This window comes from Egretta garzetta, unplaced genomic scaffold, assembly GCF_000687185.1.
Source record: "Egretta garzetta isolate BGI_Z169 unplaced genomic scaffold, ASM68718v1 scaffold768, whole genome shotgun sequence".
Taxonomy (NCBI): Eukaryota; Metazoa; Chordata; class Aves; order Pelecaniformes; family Ardeidae; genus Egretta; species Egretta garzetta.
In genome coordinates, this window is record NW_009260594.1 from 1,062,587 (window position 1) to 1,074,820 (window position 12,234).

The 12,234-nt window shown below is 40.4% G+C and overlaps 1 protein-coding gene across 1 annotated transcript in view; it reads right to left on the reverse strand.

Moving 5' to 3' along the window:
• The window catches only part of LRP8 (LDL receptor related protein 8), a 77,667-nt gene extending 65,723 nt beyond the window's left edge, over positions 1-11,944 (reverse strand). The window contains exons 1-2 of the mRNA XM_035900217.1: positions 11,878-11,944; positions 9,248-9,370 (exon numbers count right to left, since the gene is read on the reverse strand). Coding sequence (XP_035756110.1) covers positions 9,248-9,370; positions 11,878-11,944 — 190 coding nt within the window. The remainder of the gene's footprint in view (positions 1-9,247; positions 9,371-11,877) is intronic.
• Between the last annotated feature and the right edge of the window lie 290 nt (positions 11,945-12,234).

Genomic DNA, 12,234 nt, shown 5'->3' on the forward strand with positions numbered 1-12,234 from the left:
AAAATGGTGCAATAACTGGCAAGCATGTGCAGTCTAACAAAGCTACTGAGCTAGGTCCTCTGTATTTTAATGCAAAAGATTCTTAACATGTCTTAATATGTTAAAATACAAGATAGAAAGAGTGAGCTGGAACCTATCACTCTGAATATAGCCACTGAACACAGTGCCCCTAGAAAGGAGGCTAGAAGCTATGGCTAAAGCAAAGCCCTGATTAAGGCTTTTGGCATCTATGGAAGTTCATTGCATCCCAGAAATGCGCAGGGTGAAGATCCACACTACCCTCACGCGTGCAGACAGCACAGTCAGTGACCATGCCTCACCCAAGAGCACAATCTGACTGAAAGCATTTCAGAGAATTAAAAATCCCCAGTGCAAGGTTTAAATTACATAAATTATCTACCAAAGCATGCAGAGACTGCATATTAAACCAGTCTTAATCATGATCCTAATCCTCAAGGAAGCAGGATGGAGTATCACGAGACCCTTATTAAAACTGCAAATGATTTCAGCGGGAGTTTGTCCTGAATGAAAACATGATCCTGAAACTGTAAAAATGGAGAAAGAGAGGAAAAATACCTATCAAGAAAAAGGTGGTAGAACTAGGAATCAGAGCTTCAACATACAATTAATTATGTTACTAAAACACAGACGCTATTTAAATGTGAAAAATGTTAAAATAATGTCATTCGATATGCACTTATTTTCCTCACACCATAATTCACCCATTTAAGAAAGATGAAAAGGTTTGCTTTCTGTGCTCTTGTAATGCAATACTGCTTCATTCAGTTAGCAAAACATTTCAATTTTCAAATGATGTTTTATTCCTAGAAATTATTTCCTTTTCACATCAGTCATGTTAAGTAAACCAACCATGATCCTCCCCCCAAATAAACAAGCAAAAGCATAACTATAAAAATCAGGTAATCTGAATTTGAATTTCAGAGAGCAAGCAGCAAGAGAATGGAAAAAATGAAAGCACTAGGGAACAAAAAGCTTCTTCAGAATTTCTGAAAACCTCTGAAGTTTTTACTAGTTCAGATTTTATGGCCTGTTAAATAATTACACATACAAGAGCTTCACATGCTCAACTTTCATCTTCCTGCTATTCTCTCCTATTGAAATAACTGCAAGATTAATTACAGCCATAAAAACGCAGCATCAAACCCTTTTATGACCATTCCTGTTTATGAACTGCATGAACACATTAGACCAATAGGAAAAACATTTAAATGCAGTGTTTAAATCTTTTTAGCAGTCAACTAGCAAAAGCTCAAAGTCTATCCGAGGTACAAGGAAGCCTGCAAATGTCAAAGCTTGCAACGCTACATGAAAAAGTGACTTTATCGCAAGGTAACACTGCTTAAGAAAAGAACAATAACCATCAGAAAAGACCCAACTGGTATTTTCTATTGATATTTCTATTAGACTTGGCCCTCTGAAAAGTCACTTTGAGATATAAGCTCTAACCACCTTCCCTTAAAGGAAAAACACATTTTGTTTTGAACAGGTATTACTTAAAACTTTTTAGCGCTGGTAGAATTGGAGCACAATCATTACATACCCTAAATTCATTTACATCTCTAGGTAAGTAAAATGCTGAGAGCACCACAGCCATGTAATCATCAAAACCGAGATGTAATTCACTGCCCATGAGCCACAGATAAAGTTATCCCACTACTAGGGATAAACAGCTAGGCTTTGAGTTTGCTGGATCTCCTTTGATGTAAAAGGATAATTTCATGCTTCAAGAAAAGGCACAGGATGCAGGAAAAACTGGATTTGGTTCCTTACCTTGTCAAAGACTTCTACGGTTTTGTGTCCTTTGGGATACTGAGGTCAATTTGGGGTTGCTCAACAAGAACACCTGGAGGCATTCAAGGTAGTTACAGTGGTTAGGCAACCAGAGGCACTTGGGAAGCAAGTATACACTGGCTGAGGTAGGATGATCAAATCAGGAGTAAAGGTATGTATTTGCGAGAACTTGTAGAGTTATATATACGTAGGATAAAAAGGACTTTTAAAAATCTACACAGAATCAGTCTGCTAACAGGCCTCAAGAAGTTGTGCCCATCTCTAGTATACTGTTAAAATATGCCAGTGGAAAGGAGTTGTCAAGACTCTGGAACCCTCTGCTAAGTTGACCTGGAAGCTAAGTGGCATATTAAAGACAAAAAAATGAATTGATTTTTAAGTTATGTGGTAAAGCTTTGACAGAGGTGAGTGAACAATGCAAAAACTGTATCCTGGTTGTAGAGTTGTGTAATTTCCAGTTATCTGACAAAACAGTCCGAAATGAAAGACTGTAAACAAGGAGAGGTTGAGGGAACAGCATTTGTTCAGCCATTAGAAGAGAAGGCTAAAGGAAGATTGTTGCCTTCAACTACAAAATAGGATAGGCTAGAGAAGATGGAGCCAGACTGTTCTCAGAGGTGCACAGTGACAGGATGGGAGGTGACAGACGCATGCTGCAACAAAGGAAACTCTGGTGACATATAGGGATTTTTTTCATTAATAAGGGTGGTCAAACATGAGGGCAGGGGTCCACTCTGAGCAGGGGATGGGACTAGATAGCCCCCAGAGGTCCCTTCTATCTTAAATTGTTGCATGAGTTCATGGAGAGATGATCATGGTCTGTTTTCATTTTATTCTGTCTCAGTAAATTTGATCACATTGACAAATCAAAGCTTTCATCATTAGCCCTACAAACCAGTCTGGACATCTGGAAAATGAGACTGCCTCTTTTGTGCCTTGTCACTGTGAAGATCCTAAAGCTCTAGAAATGTTTCCACATCCTGTACCTTGTCCTATATTTGTCTTACAAATGCAGTCCTCAGTGGCTGTAGTCCAGCAGTGCTCCCAAAAACCCACCAGGGACAGTGACAGGGGACAACTGCAGGGGGTCAGTGACAAGACTAGCAAAGCTGCTACATGTTATGCTGACGATAGCCAGTTAGCGTAGTGAAAGTGTTATTAAAATGGACACCTGTAAATGTGACATTAACGTTACCTTATTCAATTCCCTGAATGACCTGTAATAAATTAAGTTAACAGAATGGTCTTTAATTTACATGTTCCACTGCATTTACAACCCCCCATCATCTTATCACACACACACACATACACACACACATATATATATAAACAGATCTGCTCTTAATGTTGGGGGAAAACAACGGGGGGGAGGAGGGGGGGAGAGGGAAATCCTCTGTTACTGCCCCAGGTACTAAAACCTGGTATCTGGCTCTGCCTGGCTGATTTGGCCTCATTTTTTCTTTTGCTACTTGAAGTTCAATGGCCCAGTGCATGCGATGCCCTGAATGAGACAGTCCACCCTTCTCCAGGATAAATTCTCCAAGGGCAGGGGACAGTTTCCACAAAAGCACAGTAATGTCGCCAAACTCACTCAGTCATGCAGGAGATATGTATCAAAGAAGAATAATAGAGACGTGATAGCCTTTGGGGTGAACAGATTGCTAGGAAGACTGCGCATTTGGGGGTGAGCAATACTGTCAACACTACCAACAATTACAGAATTTTGCATTTGTGCAACTTAATAGAAAACAAGGGCAGAACTGACCACCACTGTGAGATACCAGCATACACAGCAGCAGCACACAAAGTGCCTAGGACCATGGAAAATACCCATTAAAATATAACTGTCAAGTTTGGATACATCTCCCTGAATGACTCGTGACATGTACTTCAAAACAAAAAGGACTGCATGAACTGGTACTGTCTCTCAAGCCAACATTCAGGGTTTGATTTTATATTCCATTTCCATTTAAAAAAAAAAAAAATCTATTTCCAGGACTGCTGCTTATTAAACCTGCCCTACTAAATCATTCCCCTATTAAATGCAATATGAATTCAGGTTTCCCCTCCTCATAACACCCTGCTGTACCTTTCTGTATAATAATTCCTGCTCTTAACTAGGAGAATGTCACATATCTGATAAAGAAATAAGTGGCAAGTTTATGCTGCCTGCATTCCTCGATCTCATTATATATACAATGTCCTAAGGCAAGAGTTTGCCAGCTTAGATTTTCACTTGCTCTCTCCCTTTAATTTGTGTTCCCATCAGTGCTGTTACTGTTTGTTAGGATTTGTTTTTATTTTTCTCTAGAGATTTTTTGTTTAAGTCACTGGTTAAATAATCAAAATACTTCAGAGGGAAATTTAAAATTTCCTTCTTGTAAAAAACCAGAATGATTCAGTACCTGCACTGGAGCAGCATTAGGTGGATAACATTCATTTTGCTGGAGGTCTCTGTTAGCTCAGTAAGAAAAATTACTTCCCTTCCCCCTCTCTCAGCTTCAAGAAACTGGATAGGAAAATAGTGAGGAAATCTTTTCATATGCATAAGCAAAGCCTGTGTATATCAGCAGTGACTGCTGATCACTAAACCACACCGGGTTGCTTTCAGTGAGAGCAATGAAAAACAAGTCCAGGGCTCTGGCCATGGAGGGCTCTCCAATGGGAGAGTACGTGTAGGCTACCAAAGATCTCCTGCAGTTGGCAGAGGCACGCTGCTGTATAATCTTGCAGCAAACAATTATAAGATCCTCAGCGTTCGAGCCTACTCTGAGGTCAAAAATATTTTCTGTATCTCAAAACAGCTGCTGGTGAGGTACGTGTGAGTCACAGGCGGCGGGCTGACAGAGGCACTAACTCTACTCCCACTATTTCCAGATACTTCGCTATCCCTTTTAACGATTTGTGGAGAGCTCCTTGCATACTAACAAGCTGGCACAATGAAGATGAAATCCGTTATCATTTCAGAGCACCTTCCAGCAATGGCAGTTTTGCACCCTCTCCAGGCTCTCCCTCGTGGCAGGCAGGGAGAAGCAGCAACGGCTGATGGCAAACAAAGAGGACCAGCCCGCTTCTCCCCCAGCTATTTTCTTGGCATGTATCCTGCAAGGCCAAAGTGGTTCATTTGCTTTACTTACAAGCAGCCAACCTTTCCTGAACAGAGGAAGCAATTGCTGAATCTAAAAAGGCTTTGTCGAGGAAGACGAGCCTGGAAGTGGGCATGCCCAAGTACTAACTCTTCCCCACCAGGAGCACCACTGCAGCACAGCTAAATGGTGTTTCTTTGTTCCGTCTCACCCACCATCCCCTTTATTTATTAAGTATGTTTCTCAAAATAACTCTCTTCAGTATGAATTTCCTCTCTTCCCTCCTCCAGCCTCGATCAAGACAACTTCTTAAATTGCGAATTTGGTCCCTTCTGCTCCTTGTGGATATCACTAGTTTCTGAGTTCATATAGTTTTGCTTCTCTTGATTTAGGGGCTCATTCTGCTTCCACACAGAAACAAAAAAAAAAAAATAATAAAACACACCTCCCCCCCGAACTGACAATATTTTTGATGACTTCAGAGAGAACAGATCCAGTCCACAAGATGCCCCTGAATAGATCAGCTCACAGAAAAGGGGGACGCATTTCTTTGAAACCTTAATATAAATTAAATGAGACAAAATAAATTCAGCAGCCAGATAGTAGCACTGAAAAACTGACAGATGGCAGAACACTGAGGTTTAGCGGTGACACTCACATGTTACATGAATAATTCACTTGGACAAACCTACGGATGTGTGAGCATGTTTAGGTTAAGGATCTGGCTTGAAGAAAAATGAAGATATATAAGCAGTTTCTTATTCATAATGACCCATTTCAAACCAAAAGCCTGGCTAACCATCCTCTCCAAAATCAGCCCATGCTAGAAATTAATCAACCTTCAACTAGCACCAACACCACAACAGGGAGAAGTCCTATAGATCTCATCAGTTGACAATTCGATGGGACTCAAAAGATATCCTTACAGCTACTGCTCCCAGTCACAGTCAGTGGCTTGAAGAAAATGCAGTTTAAAAAAATAATTGCATGAATACCAGAAAAGGCCCCAGACATCCCATATCCAACAGAAGTCAGGCCAGCTGTGATGCTGCCTTACCTATCTGACAGGAGACAGGTCACACCTGAACACCTGGGAAGGGGTAACAACCCTAGAGAGGTTATTGTTAAGTACAAAACAGAACAACTTCTTCAGTGATCTGGGAAAAAGCAAAGTACTGTAAACTGACCACAAACTGTTACCTTTAAGGCGAGCATTAGAGATGGGGATGTGACGTCCCTAACTACCAAGAGCAGAGCACAAAATGTATTTAAAAACACACCATAAAAGCATTTGGAACATAAAAAGCGATTTAGGAGGTGGCTAGATGCTGAGAGGAGCTGCTTTGTTTTCATCACATTCTAAGCTGGAAATACTCCTAAAATGCAAGTATCAGCATTATTATATATGCTCTTAACCTCCCTAGCTTCAATGGAGTATGGACAATGTCCCAGTGTTGTATTAATCAAGGAGTAACCCTAGATTCTGGCAGAGGTGCTGGCAAATATGTGGCCTGTCTGAAAGCAACTGATTTTATAAAGCAGTTTGATATTGCCAGAGGTGAGAAATCTCCGTTTCCCAACCTGCCCCTTCCCTAGGGAAACTTTGCAGTGCAGGCTTCTCCAAAGGGCTGTGCTGTGTTTCTAAACAGGAAAAGGAGACAGTCATTCCTCAGCCACAGGGAGAGTGTTCAGCCTTGTTTTCATCGCGGAGAAAGAAAATGGGAATGGAGCGAGGGGGACCATACAGGAATGACCAACTATACATTTTGCCTCTCACTACATTCGCTTTCTGTCATTACAGCCTCTTCTTTGCCCTTAAGTAACATTTACACACACCAAGAGCTAAGCCTTTTACATTAAGTGTACAAATTAAAAGCAAAGCCTAACACTCCAGTTTCTTGTTTAATAGTCCACCAGGTTTATAACTCACTGCTGTCTTGACCAGTGGTGGTAGGAAGACCTGCAAACTTATGTGAATTAACCCCACAACCAGCACTATGCTTATGCATTACCAGGTTGATTGTGTTTCCTCACAGAACAGATCGGATCAGCCTTTGAGATGACACATGCTTTGACAAGAATACAAAACATCTGGAAAGAAAGTCCTTACCACGCAAATTAAAGCCTATAGCTATCAACAGTCATAAGATTAAAACTACTTGATCTTCATCTGATTAAGTGTGAACTTCAGATCTGAATAATCCTATAAAACAAGTAAAGTTCCAAAATTCTATCTGTAGACATCTTTAAGATTCGAAGGCAAGATTTTGATTTGTACAGACAGAAACATTGGCTTCTCTTGTGAGCTAGACACAAGTCAGACATAAGCTTGTATCAAGTATCCTGTGAACACTGAGACACAAGTTCATGAATCCACTACACAAAAATGGATCTCTCTTGGCCAAAACTCATAACAAAACCTAAATATCTTATGCTAAGGCAAAGCATGGTAAATCTGCTCGAGACAGCTATAAAAAAACCCAAACAAACATGACACAGTTATATGACACAGTCTGAGCTGGTTTCAAAGCCCTTGTATTAAAAAGAAAAAAAACCCAACCAACAAAAAAAACACCCCACAAAATAAAACCAAAACCAAATTAAGAATCAGTCCTTACAGGTACTACTACTTTCACTAGGAATTCCAGATTCATCTGTTAGATGTATACTACAGAATGGGAACAAACTCCTTCCTATATTGAGGTGATACTGGCCCACTCCCATTAAGACCAGGGAGATGTTTCAAGGGCCATCTGTTTTTCTGAATGGAAGAACCACCACAGAAATGCAGACTTCAGTCTCTTAGATGGTTTCAAGCAGGAAAGAGAGAAGAATTAAAAAAAAAAAACAAAAACAAAAAAACAAAAAACCTGAACAAATTACTCTTCTCTCAGGACAGCAGTCCCATACTGTAACGACCAGAGGCTCAGGTCAAGCTCTTTTGCAATACTCAAGTTTTAAGTCTGATTTCCCCAGAGGATCAAATAAGTAGGGGAAAAAAAGAGGGTGAAATGGCTAGAAAAGGAATGGAAGATGATTAAGAGAAATCATCAGGGATCTTAGCATGGCCTATACATAGACCATGCTATGGCCTCTGACAAGAGATTTACAGGCAGAGACTGCAGGGAATGGAGCTGCTTAGTTATTCAGCCCCCCTCCAGGCAATCACGTAGTGGAAGTAGCATTAATAAGATAGCTTTTGACTAAGGAGGATGCAGAGTGAAAGACCAACACATACAGTGCATAAATATGTTAATGTAGTTACTGAAGTAATTTTTTCTGAAGCCGGTATATGGCTGCAAAAATAATTCCATTCATTTTATGCAAGAGAAGCGCATTCATCTTTCTTAATTAGGGAGAAAGTAGGACTGGTACTAGGTTTAAAAATTAAAGCATGGTTAATTTTGAAGTCCTCTATGTGAACCATTTTTTGTGAAATCGATAAAATACTTCCTCCAACACTCCTTCTGACTCATGGGAATGTATTTGTGAAGTACATGACTGGAAATTCAATAAAATGGCTTGTGTTAGTTTCTTGGTCTGCCCAAGAACAAATCTGCAGACATAAGTAAGCACACAAATAGAAGTCTACATATTAGCATTTTCATTAAAATATCCCTGGCATTCCCTGCAACTCAACATCAGACAACCCCTTCACAGTTCCAAAACAATGGAGCACAAGTGGACCTCCTTAGAGAGTCAAAAGAACAAGATAAAATGCGCTACATGAGAGTCAAGCATGTCCTTTTACTTACTGAATCAATGGGTTTTTAAAAGGTGTTACCTGCAGTTAACATGTCATGCTTACTCTCAGCTTTAGTTATTTTACATTGCTTATCTTTCATCTGCTACCTCTTTCTTCATTTGTTCTTGAAGGCAAAAAAATAATAAAAAATTGAGCAATACTAACATCGCAAAGTTCCTTTGCAATGACAAAAGTGCTGTCTGCAGCGATGATAAACCCCAATATGCTACCATGCAAAATGCTGCAAATCTGAGTTTCCAAAAGGCCTGATCCCAGGTGACTGTGAATCTTCGTGCATGGCTGCTGATCATGAGCTCTACAACCAGACAAGCTGTTATAGAGCTAGAGATGTTTTCAATTCTGTTACAGACAGAAAAACACACTAGATAGTGATGCCTGTATCATAGTCTGGAAAATAGTACATTTGAAAGTTTGGAAACCAGCTGATTGGAATGACCTGAATCTTTTGCGTCTTTACTTTCTGCTCTAACAGAAGCAAAAATTGACAGATCATCCTGCAAGTGCTGGGAATAACACCTCCAGTTTCTCTACACTTTGGTGAGACAACTTGTCTGAGAAACACCATTATTTTTATGCTACTCACTGCATGCTGCTTCTGATTCATCTGACCCATCAGGACATTCTTCTTCACCATCACATTTCCACCTGGCTGGGATGCAGTGGCCATTGTCACAAGTGAAATCTGACTCGGCACAAGTTTTCTTTGCTGCAAGAAAAAAAAAAGTACTTGGCATAAATATAAGCAGTGCAGAAGACCTCCATTGCATCCAGTCCCACTAAGGATGATGATACTGATTGCCCTGTATCAAGAGGATTCATTTTACATTCAACATTGCTTCTTCATGATAGAGTCAAACAGGTATCAAAGATGGTGTTTCTTCTCACTAGAACTCCTACCCCTCCATTATTTAACATGGATTCAACCTTTTATGTCTTTTTCCAGACATTCAAAACCCATCGATGTTCTTTTTAAAATTAATTTTCTTTGGCTTTTACTACAAAAAGCTGCTGCCTACATGGAACTGAAAGTGCACTGCATGATTTACAGACAGGTAAGACAAACAAGTCTCACCTTTGGAGTACTATAACTTAAGTAATAATGTTTTTATCTATGCAATCTATTAATGGCTTTTTAGTACATCTGTCACCACAGTAGATGACCATAAAGCACCCCTCCAAACACTAAAAATCATGTCTTTAAATGTCAACCACTCTGCATTCTTTACTTTGCTTGCATTAATCTAAGGCTTGAAAAAGATGCAAGACATGAACTCAGGCAATTAATTGGTCTATTCCTCTGTGCCTGTGGTGCAGCACAACCAGTGCCCTGTAATACAAATCAGCATCTTCCCACCGCAGCAGAAAAAGTAATCTGTAGATACGTGGCCCTTTGGCCCTTGGCCTCAGTGTCAATGTGATCACCAGTCACTCAGTGCTTTTGCAATAGTGACATTAGTGGCTGTTCTGCTAGGAATTGGACCGAACAGCCGTGCCGTGAGAGTCATGAGCAATGGCTCAGTCTCACTGTTATCACCTTTGAAGTGCAAGACACTGTGGCTAACTGGTATCTGCCTTTGTTAGCCATCAATTTACATAGGAAGCGATGGCAGGGAAAAGATTTGTTTCTTCCCTCTGCAAAGCTGCTCACAACCTAATAGGATTACAGGAAAATTCAGGTAGTAAAGGACCTCAGGAGGTCATCACGTCCACCCCCCTGCTCAAGACAGGGTCAGCTCTGAGGTCAGACTAGGTTACTCTGGGTTTTATCCAGTCTGGTCTTAAAACCCCTCAAGATGGAGACAGCACAACCTCCCTGGGCAATCTGTTCCACTGCTTAGCTGCCCTCATGGTGAGGTTTGAGCTTGATAGCTATTCCTTGATATAAGTCATGTGCACACATCATTGCTACATCAATATTTCTTCCAGCAAACATTTCCAAAGCATTAAACGCAACAAATAAGCCTCCAAGGTTTGATTTTTTTTGTTTTCCTTTCTTTTTTTCTTACATGAGCTGCTGTCAGGGTGGGAGCCGCGTTAAATATTGGTCACATGCCCACACAGTAAACAAGGAGCGTTACTGTGTGAGGTGTTGGAGAGGTCTACATGGCAGATATCAAGTACTCATGTTCTAACACACAAAACATGCCACTTCCCTGAACAGGCATCCAGTGCTGCAAAGCATCACTAAGCAGCTGCACAATTCTCAGGATGCACTTTATAATGAGAACATACATTTCCTCCCCTTCTGTTGCTAGATGAGCCAGATTCTGAAATAAAAGGACAATTTTCTCTTCAGTCATTCCGAACCAGATATTATGAACTAATATATGAAAAAAACCTAACCCCATATAGAGTAAGAGTTTTACAAGAGACCTAAGAATACTAAGAATCCAGTCTGATCTTCCAAAGATGTTGCACATCCATTACCAGAGGGAACAGACCTTCTCCTGAACACCTCCAGTTAGAAAACTAGAACTTTTGAAACTGGCTATTGAGCATCACTTCTGATTTATTGAATGTAAGCTTGATTTAATTAATCTGATGTATTTAATAGACAGAAACTCTGTCCAGGTACAAATGGGATACATGTGCATAAGCAAAGTCAGAGCACTCCCCTGCTCACTGTGAAGCTGTGTAAAATGTCAGTATCTCCTGTTAGGGTAAGGTTATGGCATCTACGAATGAAACAATCACATCTTCCTCCAGAAAAGAGAGACTAGTATAATACTGGAGATATAAGAAACTTAATGTTTAAAGTACATTTAGTTTCATGCTTGCTCTCTCAATCTCCTGATGTCTTGCTTTCCATAGGAAAACTGTCCTTTGACTCATTTTCTAGAGATCCAGACAGCAACACAACTACTTTTCCACCTCAGAATGATACTCTCCTTTTTCCATCAGTCTAGCACTCTGATCACCGTTATTTCCAGGACATGTGGACGCAAGCATGAGCGAGGGGGTCAGCCACAGAAAGGAGCGTAACAGGCATTCCCTTCAACATGGCCAACCTGCTCACAGCAGATGGTGGCACTGATTGCTTTGTTCCCCTGACACTGCTCTTCGGCAGCACAATTAATAGATTGCCAAGATTCACAAAAGGGGGAGAAAAGTGTTACTGACAGTCCCAGGGCGTCATTTGGAAGGTGTTAATGTGCTCCCTGAGTGCAGCTCCTCTTTGCAAATCAGTGGTGGCCTAACCAAAAAGCATCATACCTGTCTGCATGTCCACCCAAAGGTCCAGTGGTCCCATGCCAGATCGATCAGCAGGATACAAATGCATTTGGTCCTTTGTTTGAATCTAAACTGTCCAATCTCTTAAAGAAGCAGGATTAATGGAGGGGGAACTCAAACTTTTCTATTATTATTATATTTAACTTTTTTTTTTACTGTTTCTACTTTTTTTTTTTTAATATACTATATGTTATTTGTTATTATTTTTTACTGCAATTACTCTCCCAACACATTGGGTCATGGCTCTGCAGACTGCCTTAATTCCAACAAACTCTGCTTTGCGTTGCAAACAGCAACCCAGATTATTCAAACCGTGAGAAAACCGAAGCACTGTCTCAT